The sequence below is a fragment of the Ochotona curzoniae genome, unplaced genomic scaffold (genome assembly GCF_017591425.1).
Source record: "Ochotona curzoniae isolate NIBS_2020 unplaced genomic scaffold, NIBS_Ocur_1.0 scaffold_4506, whole genome shotgun sequence".
NCBI classification, from domain to species: Eukaryota; Metazoa; Chordata; class Mammalia; order Lagomorpha; family Ochotonidae; genus Ochotona; species Ochotona curzoniae.
In genome coordinates, this window is record NW_024467119.1 from 6,383,830 (window position 1) to 6,408,574 (window position 24,745).

The 24,745-nt window shown below is 46.0% G+C and overlaps 1 protein-coding gene and 1 long non-coding RNA gene across 2 annotated transcripts; one reads left to right on the forward strand and one right to left on the reverse strand.

Moving 5' to 3' along the window:
• Nucleotides 1-296: 296 nt before the first annotated feature.
• LOC121147100 lies at nucleotides 297-11,589 on the forward strand. The gene is made up of 4 exons (XR_005882337.1): nucleotides 297-306; nucleotides 2,103-2,106; nucleotides 6,650-6,657; nucleotides 11,513-11,589. It is a non-coding gene; the product is annotated as an uncharacterized LOC121147100 (long non-coding RNA).
• PDCL2 (phosducin like 2) lies at nucleotides 3,589-23,399 on the reverse strand. Its single transcript, XM_040966821.1, has 5 exons — nucleotides 23,279-23,399; nucleotides 22,615-22,705; nucleotides 17,329-17,472; nucleotides 9,419-9,627; nucleotides 3,589-3,761 (listed from the first exon to the last, which is right to left on the reverse strand). The coding sequence occupies exons 1-5, from the start codon at nucleotides 23,307-23,309 to the stop codon at nucleotides 3,607-3,609; spliced, it is 630 nt and encodes a 209-aa protein (XP_040822755.1). The 5' UTR covers nucleotides 23,310-23,399; the 3' UTR covers nucleotides 3,589-3,606.
• Between the last annotated feature and the right edge of the window lie 1,346 nt (nucleotides 23,400-24,745).

The following is a 24,745-nucleotide window of genomic DNA, read 5'->3' on the forward strand; positions in this document are numbered from 1 at the left end:
GCACTATGATGCATGTTCCAAGTCTTCTGCCCAGGTGGTTTGGATAGTTCTGCAATGCTGTCGATTTTGTCCATCCAAGGGTTAGACAGCCCTCCCAATGCCCATTGGCTAACATAGGCAACCTATAGTCTCCACTCACCCAGATTTTTGCTGTCATTGTCTGCAGGGGTAGTTGTCCAGTTTGCTCTGTTCTCCTTCCCCTGCAGTGGTACCAAGTGGGCTGCCATGTTCTCCATGTGCATCAGAGTCTGTGTCCACAGCTATGCCATTTTCACTTGGAGGCAGGACCAAGGACCAGGGTTAGGTGTCATGAGCCTTGTCTGGTCCCCCACTCCCAGGGCTCACAAACCTGGCACCTACCTCACAGATAGGCCTCAGGACCTGGGCCAGGCAACCCAAGTCCTGCCAAATCCATCCCTGCCCCAAGGCTCACGAACCAGGCACCCACCTCGCAGGTGGGCCATTGGAGGCAACCCGAGCCCCACTGGATCTCCTACCCTCAGGGCTCACAAACCCAGCACCCATATTGCAGGTGGGCTCCAGGACCTGGGACAGGTGACCCAAACCCCACCAGATCCCCCACCTTTGGGGCTCACAAACCCAGCGTCATCTGGCCCCAGGCTGGCATGGCTTGCCTTCCCTCAGAATCCACAATCACGTTGCCCCAGTGTAAACTGACTGGTGTTGTGGCCTGACCTGGCTCCCCCGTCCCCAACACCCCTCCCTGTCCTGGTTCTCAGATCTACCAGTGGATGTTATGAATTGTCCCAACCTGGTCTGTCCCCAGACCTGACCCACATGTATGCCAGCAGGTACTGTAACCTGGCATGGTCAGGGCTGCTCCTTGACTTGGCTCTTGCACTCACCTATAAGGCTGTGTCCTACAAGGGAGTTTCCCAAGCTCCTCTGTTGGGTCTCCTCCCAGTGGCAGATCTCATACACACCACTGCGTCCTTGGCCCAGGCTGACTTTGTCCACCTCTGGTCCTGCCAGGCATAGTGGCCTTGCTCAATCAGCCTACATTCATTCTGGTTCTTACTGCTGGGTGTTGTAGCCCAGCCCATTTTACACCCACCCTGGAGCTCATGAGTCCCAGTGGTGCTAGAGTGTAGCCGAGCCTGTTGCTCCCCAGACCCAGTAGACACCCATGCTGAGGGAGACTGTAGATATGTCCAGCCAAACCTGCTTTCCTCAACCTGGTTCTCATGCTCACTGGAGGGAGACTACAGCCATGTCCAGTCTGCTACCCTCAGTCGGCTCTTGTGCTCACTGGTGGGAAACTCAGCTTAGCTGGGGCGTGCCCTTAGCTCCCCAGCCAGGCCTGTTCCCATCCAAAGTTCTTGGGCATGTCAGTGGAGATTGCACTGTCACAGGAACCCAAATCATTCTTAAGCTAACCATTGGGATTTGTGCTTGCACAGGGTTGTGCCCACAAATCCCCCATGGAATCTACCCCTGGGCCTGGTTCTCTTGCATGCTGGTAAGTGTCATGGCCCTACCTAAAGTGACCCATCCCCTATTCCAACACCCAGTCAGGTTCTGGGCTCTAGCCCTGCCAGACAGGCCTCTAGTGCTATTTTGCATGGACCAGCATGTGGTGGTCAGCAATGTACCATGCTAAGAAGCCCAACCCAGGACTTCAATGTAGGCTGGTGCCTCTGTCTGACCAGTTTAGGTCTTCTGGTCTCTCCCCTCCTCACCACTGGGTCTCAATCCCCTCACTTAGCTGCAAGTGACCCTGTTGTCAGAGTCCCTCAGGAGTCATTTCTCACCTATACATATGGTTGCCTCATCCTTGGATGTCCCTAGTTAGTAATTCATCACCCCCAAGTCCCCAGTTTGTCACCAAGCTGTCAGCAGGCTTTGCCTGGTGCTGTTGGTGCACTGGCCATCCGGGCCGAGCATGACTGCAGCCCATGCTTTGAATTCCAGGCTCCAGAGCTTGGCCCCGCCTTTCTCACCAGCCAAAGCTGTTGGTGGGTGGGATGTCTGGATTGATTGTGTGTCCAGCCCGGTTCAAGATGGCACCACTCCATCCATTTCTTAAGCAGAGTTGGATCAAGATAACTGGGTAATTATTCGATATGATTTTATCCATCTAGTGAAGTAAAATAATAGTATTAATGGAATTAACACGTTTCTCGATTCTCCGTGGTGTCTAACATCCCACATCAACACCAACACAGCACCTTTTCTTGACTTCAGGTAAATCGCCTCATTTCCCACCCATGTGAGTTTGCAATCTAAGTGTCGAAACTTACTCTAGATTCTCTTACACACATCAGTGGACATCTGTGATACGAATCGTGGGTCATCACAGATGACCCTTCTAAAAATGACATCATTGTTCATGAATTCATTTGTGCTTATTGTTGCAGCTGGTATTTCCCACCATATGTTTCTCTCATCCCACCTAAGGATTTAGAAAGTTACATATCACACTATTCTAATGATTTTACAATTTGACTATTAGTGAGAATACTCCATAATTTTCTAATCTAACCACAGAACTATTTAGAACAAAGATATGGAGATGTTACTTTTCAGGATTTTTGTAATATTAAGTGATGATTTTTTTAAAAAAGGATCTGTTTATTCATTTGGAAGTCGGCAATGGAGAGGCAAAAACAGGAAGAGGAAAAAAAAGAGATGTTCTATCTGCTGGTTCACCGCGCCATGACCACACAGCTGTGGCTGTGCCAGCCTGGAGCCAGGAGCCATGGGTGGCAGGGCTCCAAACACTTGGGACATCTGCTGCTGCTTTTTCTAGACCATTCACAAGAAGCGGGGTCAGGAGTGGAGTGGCTGGAACATAAACTGGTGCCCACATGGGATGGCTGCATCACAGGTGGTGGCTTTACTCGCTAGGCCACACACAGGCCTCAGTGGTAAAATTTTTTAATGAAACACACACACACACGAGATGTTCAATTATTGCCCTAAATGAAACAAGTTGAAAATATGCTGACTAGGGGCAGGCGTTTGGCAAGGCCGTTAGGACAGTGGTTGGGAGACCCACACTCCATGTTGGTGTGTGTGGTTTTGGTCCTGGCTGGTCCTACTGACATATACTGGAGAGGCTGCAGAGGATGGCTCAGGTGCATGGGTGCCTGCCCTCTTTGTGGGAGACCCACGTGGAGGTTCAGGCCCCCAGCTTGGGCCTTTCCCAACCCTATTTTAGGTATTTTGAGGAGTGAGCCAATAGATGAAACATTTTCCCTTAGTGTCTTGGTTTCTGTCTTCCAAATAAAAATGAAACTTTTTAATGCTAAATATATATGTTGAACATGAACTTTTCATGGTTCTCTTTGGAAAGAGGGAGCAACTCAGAGGAAGTGGAATATTTGATGATTTTTGTCAAGTATGTTTAGAAAAATGGTGCATCACAGAGAAAAATTAAGGGTCTGGTACAAGTATTGATTTTGTTTGAGTTAACGAATATTCTGAAATACCCAAAACTTTTTAAAATGACATATAAATCATAATTCTAATACAAATTCTAATATAAACTTAAAATCGATTCATAAATTTTCTGATTTCTTGTTATAAAGGCAGCAATAAATAAAATCAGTATACGTGTACATTCATGATATTTATCAAATATTTCTATTTGGTGTCATTATCGCTGTTGGAACTATTGCTGTCCTCATAAATAGAGGTGTTTCTAACTGAAGACACCATCACATCTACGATGCTTTTTTTGGGATTTTCTTCCAAATCGGTCTGCACTGCTCCAACTTCTGCTAGCTTCCATTCAAGTTCTGCAATGTATAACCCAGTATAGTCAGATAAAACAATCTAATAAAGAAACAGAAAAAAATCTGTATGAAAATGTAAGTTGACACTAATAAAATTAATGCAGAAATGATAAGCAAAGATGGATAACAATGAAAGTATTAACATATCAAGGGAACACTGGAGACAGCAAAGTTATACCAAATGGGAGACACTATCTTTAAAATCACTATTTTAGGGCCCGGCGCGGTGGCGCAGTGGTTAAGGTCCTTGCCTTGCACGCCTGGGATCCCATATGGGCGCTGGTTCTATCCCAGCAGCCCCGCTTCCCTTCCAGCTCCCTGCCTGTGGCCTGGGAAAGCAGTCAAGGACGGCCCAAAGCTTTGGGACCCTGCACCCGCGTGGGAGACCCGGAAGAGGCTCCTGGCTTGGGATCGGCATAGCATCGGCCGTTGCGCTCACTTGGGGAGTGAATCATCGGACGGAAGATCTTCCTCTCTGTCTCTCCTCTCTGTATATCCGCCTTTCCAGTAAAAAAAATAATAATAATAAAAATAAATCTTTAAAAAATCACTATTTTAAAATGATTGTGAGTAACTAGCTTGAAAGTCAAAAAAGTTAGGCAAAGAGTTATAAAGTGAACCTAAGGGTAACTGGAAGGATGTAAGGAAGAAAATATTTTAGTAAAAATAGCAAAGCCAAAAGCAAGGGATAACCAACAAAATCAGAACTTTAAAGACAGAGACACATCTGAAGCAAGCAAAGAAGAGAAACCAAACAACAAAGAATTGGCATGGGATGGTATCAGTGACGAGATAACATTTCAAATATGTCCCAGAAAGCAAGCCTAGATAGAATAATAACAAAAGAATTGACCTGATATCCAAAGATGCCCTGTCAATGCATGTTCGTAAAGTTTATTATTATAGGCCTGGTACAGTAGCCTAGTGGCTAAAGTTCTTGGCCTTGCACATGCCAGGATACCATATGAGCACCAGTTCGTGTCCCAGCCGCTCCACTTGCCATCCAGTTCTCTGCTTATGGCCGGGGAAAGCAATCGAGGATGGCCCAAAGCTTTGGGACCCTGCCCGTGCATGGGAGACCTGGAGGAGGCTCCTGGCTTTGGACTGGCTCAACTCCCGACATCGTGGCCACTTAGTCACTTGAGGAGTGAATCAGCAGATGGAGGATCTTCCTTTCTGTCTCTCCTCTCTGTATATCTGACTTTCCAATAAGAAATAAATAAACCTTTTTAAAATGTATTATTACTAAGTACTAGTATAGAATCTTATACGGAAAACTACAAAATCAAATTTTAAAACAAGGATCAGAATAAATAACAAGCTGTATTTCACCCTGGATGCACCAGGTACAGGGATGGGGGCCGTGCTTCTCCAGCACCCGACATGCTTGGTTCTCGTAAGAATTCTGTGGGCTCTTTCGCTTGACTAATTCCAACAATTTTGAAAAATTCTGAAAAAGATTTTCCCTAGTAGAGATAATTTAATAAGGCTACAGTAATTACCGTCACATTAAAATAGAATTGCTGTATGATCCAGAAATTCCACTTCTGGGAAATCTAATGCCAGCAGAATTAAGCAGACGCTCTGACAGCTGTCTGCCAGCCGTGTTCAAAGCAGCGACATCCACAGCAGGCCAGGCGGGGGCAGCCCAGGTTCCCATCTCTGGGTGAATGTATTAGTCTTACAAAGGAAGGGAATTCTAATAGAGCCACAGCATGAAGGAGTCTCGAAGATAATACAGAAAAATGACAATTACTGTGTGACTGCATTTGCATGAAGTATGTAGTACAATTGGTAATTTGCAAAGACAGAAAACAGGATGGTGGCTGGGAGCCAGGGGAATGGGAAGGTGTTTCATAGGTTAGAATCTGAGTTCTGTATGATGAAAAACCTTTTGGAGCTTGTTTGCACAATGTCAATTTTTTTTTAATATTTCACTTTTTGGATTTTTTTAAATTTTAATTTTGTAATTGGAAAGGCAGGTATACAGAGAGGAGGAGAGGCAGAGAGGAAGATCTTCTGTCTGCTGGTTCACTTCCCAACTGGCTGGAGCTGAGCCGATCCAAAGCCAGGCGCCCAGATCCTCTTCCTCCTGGTCTCCCACGTGGGTGCAGGGTCCCAAGGCTTTGGGCTGTCCTCAACTGCTTTCCCAGGCCACAGGCAGGAGCTGGATGGGAAGTACAGCAGCCGGGACATAAAACAACACACATATGGTATCCCGGCAGATGCAAGGTGAGGACTTTAGCCACTAGGCTACTGCAGCACACCTCCACAATGTCAATTCAATACTACAGAATTGTATATTCAAAGTGGTTAAACAAAGTCGATTAAGCTGCCTGCATCCATAGTGGAATGCCTAGGTCCTCTGCACTTGCAGCTTCCCAGTCATGCAGTGGGGCCGCAGCACGTGGCAGCCCAAGTGCCCGAGGTCCAGCAGGCCTTGTGGGAGCTCTCAGCTGCAGCCTGGCCCAGCCTGGCTACTGGGAACATATGGGGAAGCAAACCCATCTATAGAAGATATCTCTCTCTCACTTTCTCTGGTACTCTGCCTTTCGAATAAACAAAGTAATTTCTAAAAGTAGTGCATTAAAAAAAAATCAGTGGCAAGTGTGATTTGGATGCACAATGTCAACCCCAGCGTTGTTCAAGACCTAACTGGATAAATAAAACTGGAAAGAAAATACAGAGCAATATCTTTCACCTTAAGAATACGCAAGTATTTTTAAAGGAAAGTACAAAAGGTATAAAATAAAGAAAAAGATTAGTTTTGATTATGCCAAAACTGTACTTTTTATCTGATAATAAGAGTGAAATGATAAGCCATGATATCAAAACTTAACATTCATACACTTAGAATTCAGTGAAACAACAGAAGTGAAAAATGCTCAAAGTGTGTCAGGTGTTAGGAGCGGTAACCAGAATGGCGAGTATGTGGAAAGATGCTTAGCCCCACTAGCGATCAGCTAAGTCCAACCTGAACCAGGGCCAAGACGCGACGTATACACCGCACTGACGAAGACCTGGCAGCTGCGAATACCAAGACCTGGCAAAGATGTTGGCAATTGGCAACTCTTATAGCTGATGGGATAAAGCAATAGTATCCCGGGCACTGTGCCAGCTGCCTGTGCTACCCTCTGACCTGATCACCTCCCATATAGCTGAGAAATTTCCATGAGTGGACACAAGGATGGTCGCAGCAGAATTGGCTATCAAGAGAAAACTAAAAACACCTCACCTGTCAGGTCATTGAGGTATATCTGATATTAGAATTTTAGACAGGATTTAAAATTACTGAATCAGACATATATTAAAAACTTGAGAGATTTTGAAAACTGCTACATTTGGGGGGAAAACAACAACAATGCAATGTATTGCATTGCTTCAAATTTTTAAGATAATCATTTGTTATGTTTCTGTGAATATAGAGAAGTTCCCGTGTAAAAACCAGATAGTTCCTCAAGACTTTTAGAGTAGGATTGGCATGCAATCCAGCAATTCCACTCCTTGTATATTCCCAGAATACAACCCAGAGATTTTAATAGATTTGTAAGCAAAAGGTAGAAGTAACTTGATTGTTAACTCATCAACAGATGAGTGGAGACAGAAAATGTGCTCTGTGCCCACAGTGACTGACGCGGTGTTCTGACACGTGTTGCAACACGGATGATCCTGGGTCATTGTGCGAAGTGCAGTAAGTTAGTTACCAGAGGAGGAACTGTGATTTCTGCTATGTAAGACATTTAGAGCAGTCAACTTCACAGCGAAAGAAAGTAGAACGGGTGTGGCCAGGGGCTGGAGGATGGGTACAATGAGGAGTTGTTGTTTAAGGGACACTGGGCTTCAGTTATGCAAGATGAAAAGATTTCTGGAAATCGACACGGGAGTGTCCTTAATGTTAACAACTGCGTACTTAAAACACGGTGTAAGTGGTAAATTCTATGCAGTGTGCATTTTAGTACAAGTTTTAAACTATATCCATACATTCATCTGTTATCACTTTTCAAGAAAATAAGCAAACAAATTTCCAAAGGAAACACAAGCCAGGATGCACAATTGGTAGTCTGGATGACTGTTGTGGTCTTGAATGTTTGTAGTCTAGGTCCTGTATGGGGTGGAAGCCTCATCCCCAGATATTGGGACCAGGTGGGGCTTTAGGGAGATGACTGGGTCATGAGGAGAAGCCTCAGAATGGGCCTGGTGTTCTAAGAAAAGGGGCCCATGGGAGCTCATCTGCCCCCTTTGCTGTGGGGGGGATGCAGTGAACAGTCCGCACCTGAGCCAGAGCTGTGGCACACCCCTGTGCCCGCAGCACCTGCACGCACGTCAGAACAACTGTTCAAGTCCCCGCTGCTCTGCTTCGGGTCCAGCTTCCTGCCAATGCGCCCGAGGAAGCAGTGGAAGAGGGCCCCGTGCCCTGGATACCCGGATGGCTTCAGCCTGCCCCTGCACTGGCTGCTGCAGTCGTTTGGGGAGGGAACCAGTGGATGGCGAAACTCTCTCTGCCTTCAAACAAACTTGCTAGAAGTAATTAAAAAGGTCGACATTTATGGGGACCCTCACCCAACACCGGATCTGCCTGCACCTTGAGTCTGGACTTGCCAGCCCCCAGAGCTGAGAGAAATAAATGCTTCTTGTCAACAGCTATACAGTGTATGGTGTTTTTGTAACAGCCCAAATAGACTTAAGATAATAACAATTTCAGGAGTGTTTGTTGTATTACTCTTTAGACTCTTGTAGGTTTTTTTGTTTGTTTGTTTTTTAATTAAAGGAAAGATCCCAGGTGCTTGGGAAGCTTAGTGACTGGGAGAAGGAAAGTGGGGAGAGGGGCATAAACTCTGAGCAGTTGAAGAACAGAGGTCTCAGTGCAGCCAACGGCAGTTTTGGGAAGTTGAGAAAACAGAGGAATAGCTGCTGAAAACAGCCACTCCCAGAGGACTTGCCATGATACTCAGAGAAAAAGATCTTCACTTCAGTAATATAGAGTAGTTCCAAGAACTTGGCAAAGCAAACAGCTAACCTTAGGAAGTAAAACTCATTAAAGCAGGTAAAAATACAAACTCCCATGCTGTGTGCCAAGAAAAAGATAAAGGAGACGCCCTGCCCTTGTTAGAAGACACTCCAAGGGCATTGAGCAACCATGGAATCAGACAGCAGGCAAATCAGGGAAAATAAAGGGCATCTTATAGCAAATTCATGCTATAGAAATTCAACAGAGAAGAGGAATAAAGCTTACGAATTAGGGTTACATAAGGGGATAAACAAAAATTAGCAAGACCTACAGGAATAAAGTTTGAACATGGAGAACAGAAAAGAGTGAGGTATTTTAGATACAAGGCCAGAGTACAGAACAAAGCGTGATGGTACAAACGGGTAAGGTGTTTCCGGAGGTTCTGGTTGAGGAACGGCCTAAGCAGAAAAGGAACTAGAAAGGCACTGAGAATTATCGACGGAAAGGTAAATTCTTAACCTGAGGCTTTTAAGCAAAAGGTTGGCATGATGTATGTAATAGTAAGAATATTAATCTGGAGACGTATGGGAAGAGACTAGAAATAAGGAAAAAAAACCCTGTGTTTTGAGAAAATATACTTGATGGCATTGCTAATTCATGGACATTTTCACTTGTAATTTTTATGAACAAATTTTTAAAATAAAACGATTACCTTCTAGCTTGAGATTTATCCCTCCACATTCTGTAACTCCAATGAGTTTGCCTTCTATCTGACCATTTTTATAAACAAAGATTGTTGGTAAACAATTGTCGTGGTAGTGTTGAATGCAGCTGTTCACAATGGCTTTAACAAACTTAGTTTCTGGAAACTTTCTTGCTAGGAGACTAAGATGCTGGTTAACCAACAAACACATTGGGATGCTAAAAAAGAAAGCAGTACACAATGTTTTTTAAACTATTCATCACAGTCTAATAAAATAAGTTCAACATCCCCCAAACAAAAGCCTGGCTTTGATAGCTTAAATGTAAAAGCTGTCATTATCACCCTCCACTGTTGCCTCCACCACAGCCAGCCAGGTATAGACGCCGCTGTTTTACTGCCAACCGTGTTGGTCTGGGAATGAAGCTAACTGTGCAGGGAATCTGAGCCATAACTCAGGCAAACTACGTCCACCCACATCAGCTGAGGGTCAGTGTGGTTCAAGCTGATGTTCGGTTTCTGAGACAGAAAAACCAAACAGCAACTAGACAGTCTTTCAGTTCCTGGTTGAAACGTAGGGATTCCAACCCCTTGTCACTGCCATGAAATAAACACATCCCACTTCCTTAACTCTAGGTCACATCCTTGACCCTATTATCCTGGTCTAGACCTCATCCGTAAACTGAATGCATCCAAAAGACTATGGCAGTATCGCAGGGATCAGGCGAGCAGGGATGCTCTGAAGACAATGCCAACAGTGGGCCATGGGCAGGAAACCTGTGCTCCAGTTCAGGACCCAGAACATTCAACTACAGAAGAGCTATAAAACTGCAAGGAAGACCTCGGCCATCGGAAGACAAATCAAGGGCCTGCCTGTGGTAGCCAAGGTCCACAGTATGCTTTTGGGCATAGTAATAACACAAATGTGCCAAACTGAAGAGCATGTGCAGGTGTAAGGAGGACTGGCTAAAACCAGACGTAAGACTGACTGCAAGCTGAGCCTCAGTCGCTCACCAGCCCAGGACAAGTTAGATTCCACCAAGGCTTCTCAAACAGGCTGAGCCTTCACCTCAATGACAGACGGACCCAGCTGTAATAAGTCAGTGGCATACACCCACTACAATTCCAGAAATTTAGGAGCCCTGATAAAGCCAGTCGTAATCTTTCTGTAAAATTAATAAAAAATAACTAGAAACAAATTTGTTTGACTTCACTTTGCACAATTAAAATATTATGGGTAAATCAATTGCTTTTTAAAATTTTTATTTTAAAGATTTAATTATTTTTATTAGAAAGCCAGATTTACAGAGAGGAGGAGAGACAGAGAGGAAGATCTTCCATCTGCTGGTTCCTTCCCCAACTGGCTGCAATGGCCAGAGCTGAGCTGATTCAAAGCCAAGAGCCAGGAGCTTTCTCCAGGTCTCCCACAGAGGTACAGGGTCCCAAGGCTTTGGGCCATCCTTGACTGCTTTCCCAGGCCACAAGCAGGGAGCTGGATGAGAAGTGGGCCAGCCAGGGTTAGAACCAGCACCCATATGGGATCCCAGTGTGAGGTGAGGACTTTAGCAGCTTGGATACCTCGCTAAGCCTCCAGCTGCTCCGCTTCTAATCCAGTTCTCTGCTCCTGCACCTGGGAGCGCAGCCGAGGATGACCCAGGTGCTTGGGCTCCTGCCCTCATGGGAGCAGTGAGAAAGAAGCTGCAGGCTCCTAGCTTTGGCCTGGCCCTGCCCTGGTCATTGAGGCCATTTTGGAGACTGAAACAACGGATGGAAGCTCTTCTCTAACTTGTTTTCCAAATAAATAAAATATATCTTAAAAATTAAAAAACCTATACCCAACTCTCATTGGTGGGTATTGTAGGTGGTTCCAGGTCCATGAATCCCGGGGACAGGGGATCCAGGGGGTTCTCATCGTTGGCCTGGGTCCTTTGGCCTGCCTTCAAGTGAAAAAGGCAGAGCAGTGGACACACACCCTGATCCATAGGGAGAATACGGCAGCCCATTGGGTACCATGGCAGAGGAAGGAGAACAGAGCAAACTGGACAACTACCCCAGCAAATGACGGCAGCAAAAATGTGAATGGAGACTGGAGGTCGGCTACATCAGCCAATGGGCATTGGAGGGTTGCCTCACCCTCGGACGGGCGAAACTGACAGCACTTTAGAACTATCCAAACCACTGGGCAGAAGCCTTGGAACAGGCACCACAGTGGGACCCTGGGCTGATGCTGGGTGGTGGTTCCCCATCCCTGGTACTGAGACATTTGGGAGGCAGGGTGTGGCTTTGCCCTTTACCTCTCCCCTTCCCCAAGAAACAAGAAGAAATAGCAAATTTGGAAACAATGATTTTACCCACTTTTCCCTAACCCTCAATCCTTCCCACCATGATCAACCTTGTAATCATTATCAAAAAACTTTTAAAAAAAATTTAAACCTACTTATTTGCCTAGAAATAATCATGAAATAATTTTATCATTATGTTAGAAGCATTCAGATGCAGTATCAATTACAGTAATCTTAAAGTGTCAGAAAAAATAACATTAAATTACTTTTTTCTGTAACATTTTTCACAGACATCCCAGTTTTGTAAATGTCCGTGTTTATCACCCTTGTTTCTCACAGTTACTAGCAGTGACATTTACAAATTCATTTGACCAAAAAAGTAGCATGAGTAAAAGGTATGTCATTCATTGAAGACTTGAAAATGGGGAGTGGTCCTTGTGTTGCAATGGGTTAAACTGTCGCTCAGGACGCACACAGTCCATATCATATGAGTGCCAATCCCGCGTCCTGCCACTACGCCTCCAACGCACCTGGAAGGCAGTAAACCATGGCCCTGCCAGTAAACCATGGTACTGCCTGGCCTCAGCCTGGCCCAGCTTTGCAGCCACTGGGGAGTGAACTAACAGATAAAAGATGCTCTCTCTCTCCTTCCTCCCTGTCTCTCTCACATTCTCATTCTCTTCCTTTCTCCCTCCTCTCTACCTAAATATATAAATTTTTGTAAAAGACTTTAAAGTGATTTAAAATTTAATTTACAGGTTTTTAATTTTCCTTTATGACTCATATTGTCTTTTTAAAAATTATCTTTATTTTTGATGATTTTTGCATAGTTGATTAGGGCTACAGGAAGGTGGGTGAGACCACCATTTCCACATACTCCTTTTTCCTTCCTATATCTGGGGGAAGGTGGGAGAGAAGGAGAGAAGCCACACCCAGTTTCACAAATGCCTCTGCACCATGGGATGGATGTTGGGCTCCCTACACCATTCCGGGGTTCCTGGTGTGCGGCATGCTCCGAGGATCCTGCTCCTGAGGTTTTGATAGTTCAGCAGTTCTGAATTACTGCCACTCCAAGCACGATGAAATCTCTCCAGTATCCACTGGATGACATACTCCATCTCTGTTTGCCCAGATCTTAACTGCCCACAACTGGCTGTGGTAGTTGATCAATTTGTTCTGTCCTCTGTCCTCTGTTGTGGTAGCAGGTGTCCTCTGCAGACTCCAATGTACTGCCATATCCTCCATGTGCCCCTGGATATGCTGTCCACTGCTCCGTCTAAGCCACTGAGGAGGCCCAGCTCTGACACATGCTCTCCACTGTCACACCAAGGAACCTGCTATTCTCTCCATGGTTGGGGTTCTGAGTCCAGCAGTTCAGTTGGGGGGATCCCCAAAGAAACTTCATCTGAGGTGATCCCAGAACTGATTCTTAAAGATTTATTTATTTATTGAAAAGTCAGATATACAGAGAGGAGGAGAGACAGAGAGGAAGATCTTCCGTCCCATGATTCACTCCCCAAGTGAGCGCAACGGCCAATGCTATGCCGATCCGAAGCCAGGATCCAGTAACTTCTTCCGGGTCTCCCACGTGGGTGCAGGGTCCCAAAGCTTTGGGCCATCCTCGACTGCTTTCCCAGGCCACAAGCAGGGAGCTGGATGGGAAGTGGAGCTGCCGGGATTAGAACTGGCGCCCATATGGGATCCCGGCACGTTCAAGGTGAGGACTTTAGCTGCTAGGCCACACCACTGGGCCCCCAGAACTGATTCTTGTGTGTGCTTGCCAGTACAGGGTTTGGCACAGTCTGTTGTCCCAATTAGCTTATGCACAGGCTGGTGGTTGCAATTGCTGGGTCAGTTCTGTCTCGAGCCCTGTCTTCTACACAAGCCAATGGGTGTTGCAGCCCAGCCCGATCCTGCCTACATACACTCAGGCTTCCTGTACACCAATGGGAGCTGCAGCCTAGTTGGCAACTCACAATAACTCTCAACAGGCTCACTCCTTGCCCTGGTTCCTGTGCTTGCCAGTATGTCCAACAGAGTGGTCCAGTCTGTCCCACATCCAGTTCAGCTCTCATACATGTCAATGGGCACTGAAGCCTAGTTCAACCCAACCCACACTACTATCCAGCCCAGACACCTGCTGGCAGGTGCCACTCTCTGTCTAGCCATGCCTATTCCAGTCCTGTTTCTCATGCTCAACAGTCGGAGTGGTAACCACTGTTTCTCTACTGGGCCCTCTCCTACTTCCAGATCTTGCACCCTCCAGATGGTTCTGCAGTTTAACTTGACAAAATTTGCTCCCCTGTGCCAGCATCTGCCACTTGCTGCTGTGACCAAGCTCAACCAACCCACACCAGTTCTGGCTTATGCTTGTACAAATAGGAACAGTCAATCCAGCCTAGCTTTCTCCTGATCCAGCCCACATGAGGCCAACTGGTGCTGTGGCCTTGCTCGGTTTGGTCTGCCCCAGCTGTAAATCATGCTCTCTAGTGAGAGTGGTGGTCCAGCAGGGAAGTCCTCCACAGCCTCCCTACTGGGCTTGCCCCCTTTCTCCCCAGGTCTCATGTGTGCTGGTTGGGCACTGCGGCCAGTATGAAATGGCCCACCTCACCTCGGCATTTACTGATGGGTGCTATAGTCTGGCTGTGCCTGGGCCACCCCCAATTCCAACTCATGCTTTAGTCCTGTTGGTTAGCTTCCATTGGTTAGCTTCTGCTGTTGGGGTTTATAGCCTTCCAAGTCCATCTCCCCACGCCCCAACCCCATTTCTGGCCCTCAGCTGAACTGGTTTGTGTTGTGACACAATCCAAACCCGACCCACACCCCATTATGGTACTCTGATTCGCCAACAGGTGATGTGATCTGGCCAGCCTGGTTCACCCCCGACTTGCGCCAAATTTATGCCAGTGGGTGCCATTACCTGGCCTGGTCTGGGTTGTTCCCTATTGTGGTTCTTGTACTCACCAGCAGGGACTGTGTCTCAACAGAGGAGTTCCCCAAGCTCCTCCATCAGAACCTCTCCCAGTGTCAGATCTTGTGCACATTGGAGGATCCATGGACCAGCCCTACTTAGTCCATCTCCTGTCCTAGCAGAAACAGTGGCCTTTCCTGACTGGTCTTCACCCATTCTGGTTTTTACTATGGGGTATTACAGTCCATCCAAGCCTAATCCACACCCAGAGACAGCTCACATATGAATCAGCAGGGGCAGAGACCTAGTCCAGCCCATCCTACACCTACCCCGCTTCTCACAAGCACCAGGGGTGCTGAAGACTAGCCCAGTCTGGTGCACCCCAACCCCAGGTTCACATTTGTTTCAAGGGACACTGCAGCCATGTGCAGACCAGACAGCAGCCCCCACTCTGGCCCTCACACTCACCAGTGTGAACCACAACCCAGACAGGGCATCCCCTTAGCTCCCCAACCAGGCCCATTCCCAGCCATAGATCTTGTGTGTGCCAGTGGTTACTCTGACACAGCTTGGCATAGCCCCTCTCCTGGATTGGCCTTTGGCTTTGGATGCTGTAGTCTGACCTGACCTGGCCTGCCCCCAGTTTCAACTCTTGCTGGCAGGTGATGAAAGCTGGCCCTGCTCAGTCTGCTCCTGTCTCTGGCTCAAACAAACTGATACGTGTGACAACTTAGCATAGCATGACTTGCTCCCCAGCCTGATTCCTGTACTTGCCAGTGAGCTAAGATTTGCCCTGCCCTGCCTGGTCTGCCTTCTTCCAAAACCAGCCCTCCACAGTAGCCAACAGTTGGAGTTACCTTGCCCAGCCTGCCTCACTCCCAGACCTGGACCACATGCTCACCAGTAGGAGCTATGACCCACTAGGGGAGGTTTCCCTGTTTCCTTCACTTGGCCCACTTCTGGACCCATATCCTCATGCTTGCCAGTGGGTGTTAGGCCCTTGCTTGGCACAGCCTGCTACTCCATCTTACACTTGTATGAGCTGGTGAATGTTGCAAACTGGTCCGCCCCACACCCTGTTTTAGGATGCACATGTGGGTGCTGCAGCCTGGACCTACCCAGATTATTCTAGGTCCCTGTACCCATGAGTGTCTGCAGGTTCCCTGGTCAAATCTATGTCATCACCACCCAACACTTGAGCTAACCAGCAGGACTTGTATTTCCACAGGGATTGGCCAATACATTCCCCACAGAATCTATCCCCAGACCTGGTTCTCTCATGTGCTGGTTAGTGTTACAGCCCTGCCCAATGTGACCTGTCCCCTGTTCTGACATTCAGCCAGGTGCTAGGATCTAGCCCTGCTAGACATGTCCCCAGCCCTAGCATGGACTGGCGTGAGGTGGACAGCAATGTTCCATGCTAACAAGTCTGACTCAGGACTCCCATGTGGGCTGGTGCATCAGTCTGATTCATACTGATCTTCCAATGTCTCCCGTCCAAGCCTCCAGGTCTCAGACCCCTCACTTACCTGCAAGAACAGTGGCCTCAACATTGAATGTCCCTCAGGATTTATTCTACATGTACTGTGGCTTTATCCACATATGTCCCTACGCAGTAATTCCAGATCCCCCAGACCCCAGAGCTCCCTGGTAGGTGGTCAGAGGGCAAGCCAATGTGGCGCCGTTATTGTTCGGGTTGCCCGCAAACCCAGGATTTGCCCACTGCTTGGCAGCAGTTGACAAGGAGCTAGGCTCCCCAGCAGGAAACCTGGCCTGGCACTGATTCTCCCAGCCACAGCCATGTGGCCAACAGATTCAGACACTTGCACCTCTGAGCAGATTTACCTGGACTCCATCCCGACTCATGTTGTCTTATTAAAATTTGACTGGAAGGGGTGTCAGGTGTTTGCTGTAATGAAAAGGACTGGGCAGGAAACAAAGCTGGGAATCGGAAATGCCACTGAGGTCTCTCACGTGGGGGACAGGGACTTTATCACCTGAACCATCACCACTGCATCCCAGTGCCTGCAGGAGCAGGAAGCTGGTAGGGGTCAAACCTGGGCACCAGGATGTGGTATGTGGATGTTGTAATAGCTACCTAAATGCTCACCACTGAAAAAATGTTAACTACTAAAAAGCATTTTTTTTTTGTCTAGAAAGTGTGAAAAGTTCTTCAGCTCAGAAATGGAAATGTTTGGGCCTGGCAGAGTGGCCTAGCAGCTTAACTCCTCGCCTTGAACGTGCTGGGATCCCATATGGGCTCCATTTCTAATCCCGGCAGCCCCACTTCCCATCCAGCTCCCTGCTTGTGGCCCGGGAAAGCAGTCGAGGACGGCCCAAAGCCTTGTGACCCTCCACCCAAGTGGGAAACCTGGAAGAGTTTCCTGGTTCCTGGCTTCGGATTGGCGCAGCACCATCCGTTGCGCTCACTTGGGGAGTGAATTATGGGACAGAAGGAAGATCTTCCTCTCTGTCTCTCCTCCTCTCTGTATATCTGACTTTGTAATAAAAATAAATAAATCTTAAAAAAAAGGGGAAATATTTTCAAATGCCTAATTTAGTCCCTGAAGCCAATGACTACCAGAAATTCTATGATTATATTTATGTTTAATACATACATAAATTTCTTCTTCTCAAAGACTCTGTTATATTCTCTACGGACCCTTAAAACCAGAATACATCTTCCCAAACACTAGGAGCCGAACATGCTGAAACATCATGGTGATTACCTTGATCTGTACAGATGAATCACAACCCACACATCCTTTGCTGCGTTTGTGACTTCATTTACATACTGATTTCCAGAAATTTCTCTTAGTTCTCCAAATTTTTGCTTTTTCTTAAGAGCTTTCCATTCCTGTAATCGCTTTTCCCTAATTAAAAAATTGGAATAAATTGCATTAAAAATGATCATATTCCCAAAGTCATTTGCATACACAGTAAGAATGTAGGGCAGTGGACATAATGTCTGTATATGGAAAAATTTTAAATGAAAGGGTAACTATTAATGATCTTATAAAGGCAATTTTTCTTTTTATACGGGGATTAGTGTCATCGTGGGTATTGAAAAGTATAGTATAGTTTGTTATTAAATTTAGCAATTTATTTGAAAATTTATTTTCAAATGATTTTTTATTTAAGGCCAGGCTTTACTCGTAAGTTGGCAGAGCTTATTTGGACGTTGGGCCAGCACGGTCTCACAGGAAGGGTCAGTAAGTTCTTCCTGGAAGAGCGTATCTGTCATGAGTGTGGACTAACTTGCCAAGCACCTTGTTTTTTAAATTTGAGAGGTACAAAGTCGTTGGGAGGGGGTGGTGCTTAGCCACATGCATTAATTTAATCCTTGCATAAACTTGCAGTCATTATTACTATTATTCTCATTCATTTGTTCACAGCATGCTACGTTGACATCCAGTTGAAGGCTTGGTGAGAAGCTGTGATTACATGGAGTGTGCATGCATTGAGAGAGCTGTGAGAGCATGATGACTGTGAGCTTGGACTCATGCCAGAGCAAACCGGGATTAAATGCCCATCCCGTAATAATGGTAGCATGAACTTGGGTAAGTAATCTCATCTCTCCAAACTTGGATTTCCCCAGTTGAATATGGGACTGCTAATAGCTACACACATGTGATTGTTGGAGATACTAATAAGATAGTATTTTGTAAAGTTATTTATCTGTAAACCAGAGTTACAGGGAAAGATACTGAGAGATAGAGAGGTCCTTCATTCACTGGTTCACTCCCCAATTGTGTAAAATGGCCAGGGCTAGGCCAAGCTGAAACCAGAAGTCTGAAGTACATGGTTGCAGGGGCCCAAAGATTTGGCCCATCTTCTGCTGCTTTTCCAGGGCATTGGCAGGGAGCTGGATCAAAAGTGGAGTAGCCAGGGCATGAACCAGTGTTTATGTGGGCTGCCAAAATTGCAGGCGGAAGCTTAACACACTATGTCATGTCAGCACCTAAATTTCTTAGCGTGGTGCCTGGAACACAATGAGGATCCAGTAAGTTTTTTTTAAATTTATTCACCCAGGGAGCAACTCTCAAAATTTGCACATCTACATGATTTAGCCACTGAATCCATGGATTCATGAAACAAATCCAATTAAGTTTTTGGATATTGACTTTTTAAAAGATTTGAAGGGTAGTGTGACACAGCTGGGGAGAGACGGAGGGACGGCCTCTTGCGTCCAGTGCTTCATTGTCTGAACAGCCACAGCAGCCAGGTCAAGCCAAGCCAGAGCCAGGAGCTCCACCTGCGTTTCCCATAGGTGTCAGGGTCCCTTGGGACACCATCCACTGCTTCCGAGGCACCGTGTCTGAGAACCAGATCAGAAGGAGAGCATTTGGGACTTGAATTGATACTCCAGTATGGGATACCAGCTTCATAATGTTGGCTTAAACCATTGTGCCGCAATGTGCCAGTAGCTGGGGTGTGGACATATTTATCTCCCTTCTTTCTATATTTTAGCTCTATTTTCTTGTTTTCTACATTCATAATGCTCCAGTGTCTGGGGTCTTCTTGAACTGGTAGAAATGCCGCTCCCAGAGCTAGCTAGTTGGAAAAGATGGCAAAAACTCATAAACGCAGGCCAAGTAACAGGATCTATGCGCTCAGCCACCTCCCCACTCAGGCTAAGTCACTAACTGGCTCTCTCCTAGTCATCTCAGCATCAGATATCAGATGACCCCTGAAGCTCAGAGCCCACCACAGTTATTCAAGCTAGGCACCCCCAAGATTGCTTACCCTGCTCAGCCTGAGGTTGCCCATGGAAACAGTGATAAAGGCTCATGCCATGCTTTTCCCTTCTGGCTCCTGGCCAGTTAGGCTATCTCCTTGTGTGGCATGGCATATTCGCTCTACCCCTGGGGAACTCTAACAACGCATCTGCTCAGTGACAATTGTCCCCTAACATTCTAACACACTCTGGCCCTGTTTCATATGTCTGGTAAAAGTTCTCATTTTATGTAATGAAGCCAAGTAAAACGAGGCTTAGGGAGTAATACTGAGGAGGAGAGTAACCCAGGCCTAGGGACCTCACACGGTTTCCAGACGCAAGTGCTTCAATGTTCCCTCCATGGCCAAGACATTCAGAGCCTGCAGTTCCCCCAACCATCCTTTGGGAGCTGCACAGTGCTCACATGGGGAATTGAGTACCACTATCACTCACTCTCAGCTTCATTTCACTCACCTTATTTCAACTGTGGCACCACACCTTACTTGATGATAGAACTTCTTTCCTTCCCCTCCGCCACCGCCTCTTTTTCCTTTTGTTGTTTCAGTGGAATTTGGCAGGGATGAGAGCTAAGCACAGGGACTATGTTTGCTGAGAAAGTCACGTCATGTTTGATGATCTACATTTTCCACCCTACAATCCTATCGGTTATGACTCAGCACGGAAAGAGAAAGCCCTCCAAGTTTTGAAGCAGAAAGGAGCTTAACTGGGAATGAAACATTTTACAAACCCAGCGGACAGATGGCAGGAAGGCGCGCTAGCCTGGGCTCCCAGAAATGGCCCCAGAACTCTGCAAAACTGCCAAGGTCTGCCAAGGCATCCTCTGCTGCGACCCAGGCACGGGGCAACCTGCAGCCACCACTCCAAGGCTGCCTGTTACCAAACCACTGTCACTCAGACTGCCAATGGCTGTTGCTAGAAGCCTGGCTCCCTAGGCACAACCTGAGAATAAGAGGTGTTCTCAGAAGAATTGGCTAAAAAATCATGATGCAGATTCCAGCTGGCATCGCATGGGTGCCAGCTGCTCCTTTTCTCATCCAGCTCCCTGCTATTGCACCGAAGACAGCAGTGAAAGATGGCCCAAGTCTTGGGTCCCTGCACTCAGGTGGGAAAGCCAGATGAACTTCCTGGCTTTTTCCTCGCCTTGGCCCAGCTGCGTTGTCCATCTGAGGAGTGAATCAGCAGGTGGAAGAGCTCTTCCTCTCCCTTCTGGAAGAATTCCATCTCTCCCTTTGTCTTTCTCTCTCTGTGTATAACTAAGTTTCAGATAAATAAACCTTTCATAGTTATGGTAGGTTCATAAACCTAGATCATATCCAGTGGGACATGGAAGTTAAATGACCAAATTTCTGAAGTTTGTCCTTAAAACAACCTTGTCACTTTTCATGCTGATCCACTAGAAGTAGAGGATACTAAAATGGCTGGGAACACAGGATTTTTAAATGACACAGCCCCCAAACGCGGAGTCCAGGGCCACTGTCACCCCTGCAGAACCACTGTTCAAGAGCATTGCAGCGTATGTGTCCAAAAGCTGTGTAACCTTTACCACTACCGACTTAAAACCATCAGCAGCAATGACTTCAACCACTCCAAACGGAAGCTGTGCCCATTTTCAGGAACTCCCTTATCTGCATCCCAAGACCTGGTAACCAACAATCCACTTCTGACTGGCTGGTCTTTTGTGACTGGCTTCTTTCCCTTGGTGTGATGTTCTCATGCAGAACAGCCTGACTTGTCACCCACAGGGGCGTAAGGAGGGATGGGGACCTGAGGACTGATCACAACTGCTCTAGCAGCCGTTTCCCAGCCAAGCTTCCCCGGAGCCTCAAGCAGCCAGTCAACTCTAAAGCTCTGAAACAGTCTAGCACTTTCTGCCAGTTCTCTTGTCCAGGCAGTTCTTGGAGCTTCCCACTCTCCCTTCCTTGGTGTCAGCTTCTAAGCTTATTAGTCACTTCTTTATAAGAGTGCTTCAGGGCCTGGTGAAATGGCTCGATTGGCTTATCTTCCCCCTTCAAGCGCTTGGATCCTCATGGGCACCCGTGTGTGTCCCAGCTGCTCCATTCCCATCCAGCTTCCTGCTTGTGGCCATGGGAAACCAGTGAGGACGCTCCTGGCTCCTGACGTTGAATCCATTCAACTCTGACCATTATGGCTGACTGGGGAGTGAACTAGCAAATGGAAGATTGTCCTTTCTCTCCTTGCTGTAAGTCTGTATTCAAATAAAAATAAAACCTGGGTCCGGTGCAATAGCCTAGTGGCTAAAGTCCTCGCCTTGCACACATCAGGATTCCATATGGGCATTGGTTGTAATCTTGGCAGCCCCATTTCCCATCCAACTCCCTGCTTGTGGCCTGAGAAGGCAGTCAAGAATGGCCCAAAGCCTTGGGAACCTGCACCTACGTGGGAGATATGGGAGAGTGTCCTGGCTCCTGGCTTTGGGTTGGCTCAGTTCTGCCCTTGCTGCTGCTTGGGGAATGAATCAACAGACAGATCTTCTTCTCTGTCTCTCCTTCACTCTGTATATCTGACTTTCCAATAAAAATCTTTTTTTAAAATTAAAAAATAAAATAAACTTTAAAAATAACACTCCAAAATTATTTTGTTTAAAAATGTATTCCAGATGACAGAAATTCTTAGCTTCATCCTTATATTCCTTGCTTCACAATTTTTTTTTAAGATTTATTTTTATTGGAAAGTTAGATATACAGAGACGAGGACAGACAGAGAGGAAGATCTTCTGTCTGATGATTTGTTGGGGGCACTGACAATTTCCTGCCCTGTGATTGGCCCTTTGCCCTGATTGGTGTGCCTTGGGTATCTTTCAGCTGATTGGACAGGTTTGACAGATAAGCGGGGAGGCTTGGCGGGGGAGGGGCGTCAGCATAACGGACATAACGGTTTTTAACAGAAGGTCGGAATAAAGCGCCTCGGAGACTCTCTCTCAAGTGTTGGGTGATTTCTTCTGCGGGACAGGAGGACCCCCGATAATGATTCACTCCCCAAGCGGCCACAATGGCCAGAGCTGAGCTGATCCAAAACCAGGAGCCCAGAGCCTCTTTCGGGTCTCCCACGCAGGTGCAGGGTCCCCAAAGCTTTGGGCCGTCCTCAGCTGCTTTCCCAGGCCACAAGCAGGGAGCTGGATGGGAAATGGGACTGCCTGGATTAAAACTGGCATCCATATGGGATCCTGTCGTGTTTAAGGCGAACACTTTATCTGCTAGGCCACTGCGCCATGCCCAATCCTTCACGATTTCTAAATAACCCAAGTGCATAACTTTACCTATATATTTCAATAGCTTGCATATCTTCTTCATCAAAGTCATCTTCAGCTTCCTTCAACTGAGCGAGAGTCATCTTTTCATATGGTTTCACTAAAACATAAATTATGGATCACTGATTAGAAATTATTTCACACTCAATGTCTGAAAAAGAATACCTCAGATAAATGGAGATTAGTAACTTTAAATAAACTGAAAGCACACAGCCACAAAATAGCCTTTTGTATTACATCAGTTATTCTTTTCGTCAAGTTCACAGAACTGGCAGGTTTAATTTTAAAGTAAATGTGAAATGAAATTACACCCCACAAACTTAGATTTTTGCCAAGTACATGGAAATCTTGGCAAAGAACCCATTCAATTAAACAAAATAGAAAATAGTTACAATGTACATGGGGATTGTGAGGTGGGGCCCACTAGGTTATGTTAGGAAAATGTATATGGATATTGTGGGGGAGGGGGCCCACTAGGTTACATGCCAGGACATCTCAGCTCTGCTTCATTTCAATGGTTTTCCTCTTGTGATTCAGTATGTTAGGTGTCGGTAGTCTCATTTAGAAAGAACGGTGGGGTTTAGACTGACTCCCACTGTCCTCTCCCTCTTGGTGTGACTACCACCTTAGGCACACTGTCCCTTCGTCTAGCCCGCCAGAAGCACAGATCTACCCATTGCTTCTTCCTGTAAACGTAGGACCATTTCTTCAATTTCATCTTTTGGTTCTTCTTTTGGAGGAAGAACACCGAAGTCTCTTAAAATTTCATTCCATTCTGTATCTTCATTTGGATCCTATACAAAGACACACACACACACAAATGTGGGGTGGAATTTATCGATACAGTGGTGGTACATTTTAATACGTCCTTTACGTTTTCTATTATTTATTTTTGTTTATTTGAAAAGAGACAGAGATCTTCCAATTGCTGGTTTACTCTCCAAGTATATATTTCTAAAACTAGCTAAGTATGTAGCTCCTTCAGCTAAAGTTATTCGTGACCCTTACAGATAATCATAGTTTAGCGTAATAGAACAAAGTGACTAATATTTTCAAAATTTTATCACTAATGGAAACACATACTTTGATAAGCAGAATATACTCACGTCTATTTTATAGCGAGTTTAATAAAAGTATCAACTTAGAAGAGAATGAAATATTAAGGAAGTAAACTCACAAGTCACAGAAAATTCTTTGACAATTGCAAGGTGGACTCAATTCACATCATGCATAAATAAGGTTTGGTTTCTTTTTTAAGCATTTAAGACCTTCCGGTGAATTTCCTTCGATTTTCAGCTCCCGAGCATCACATGGGACTTTGCTGGGCTCTATCTCACAAGAGGCTAGGAATTTTTCAACAGTTCAGTTTCTACCAACTGTTATTTCCCTTCTATAGAAGTTAACTATTTCACCTCTTTCTGAGTTTTTGACCCTCTAGTTTGCCTTTCCAGCAGGTGTTTACTGTTTTTTGATTGACTGATGTGTTTGTAATCCAGAGAGGACTTAATTCTATCCGTGAGTGAACGCAAAGCCCAGGATCACGCTGTGAACAATCTTGCCCTTTGATGATGAGCTGGAATGGCGGCCTGCCTCTAACAAATGGGAACAGCAAATGGGAAAAAAGTGATTTCTGACAGCACATACCAAAGTCTGCTAACTTGCATCTTGTCAGGCCTCTTCTGTGTCACGTTGTGAAGTAAGAAAACCAGAGAGCAAGCAAAAGGGCGTCCCCGATAAGCTAAAATTGAGATTCTTAGTCAAACAGCCCCCAAAACCTCTGAATCCTGCCAGCCTCCATAGCATAGTGTTTTCTTCCTGCCCGGTGCCTTGCTTGCAAATGCTGCCAGAGGCCTTTGAAGTAGCGTGTCTGTTCATTGCTTGGCTATGTTCTTCAAGATGTTTTTGTCCATAATTTTCTGCAGGTTTGCAGTGATGTACCAAAGTGCATCGTTCATTTGTCCTGCATCAAGTTCCTTGGGCTATACTATAGTAACTTTTAATGCTTCTGAAAAATTAACAAATTATCTCTTCAAATATCTATTATTTTCCCTCACTTCTGAGATGTCAATTAAGCATATGCTACACTTCGTTTGTTCCTTTATTTATTATTATTATTATTATTATTATGATTTTTGCTGGA

What these genes read in the sequence shown, in the direction of transcription:
- PDCL2 (XM_040966821.1), bottom strand. Translation starts at nt 23,309, where the DNA reads ATGGTCCTACGTTTACAGGAAGAAGCAATGG. An exon ending in TTTACAGGAAGAAGCAATGG is followed by an intron (nt 22,706 to 23,278) that starts GTAGATCTGTGC and finishes TTTATGTTTTAG; the next exon opens with TGAAACCATATGAAAAGATG. An exon ending in CAAGCTATTGAAATATATAG is followed by an intron (nt 17,473 to 22,614) that starts GTAAAGTTATGC and finishes TTTTTTAATTAG; the next exon opens with GGAAAAGCGATTACAGGAAT.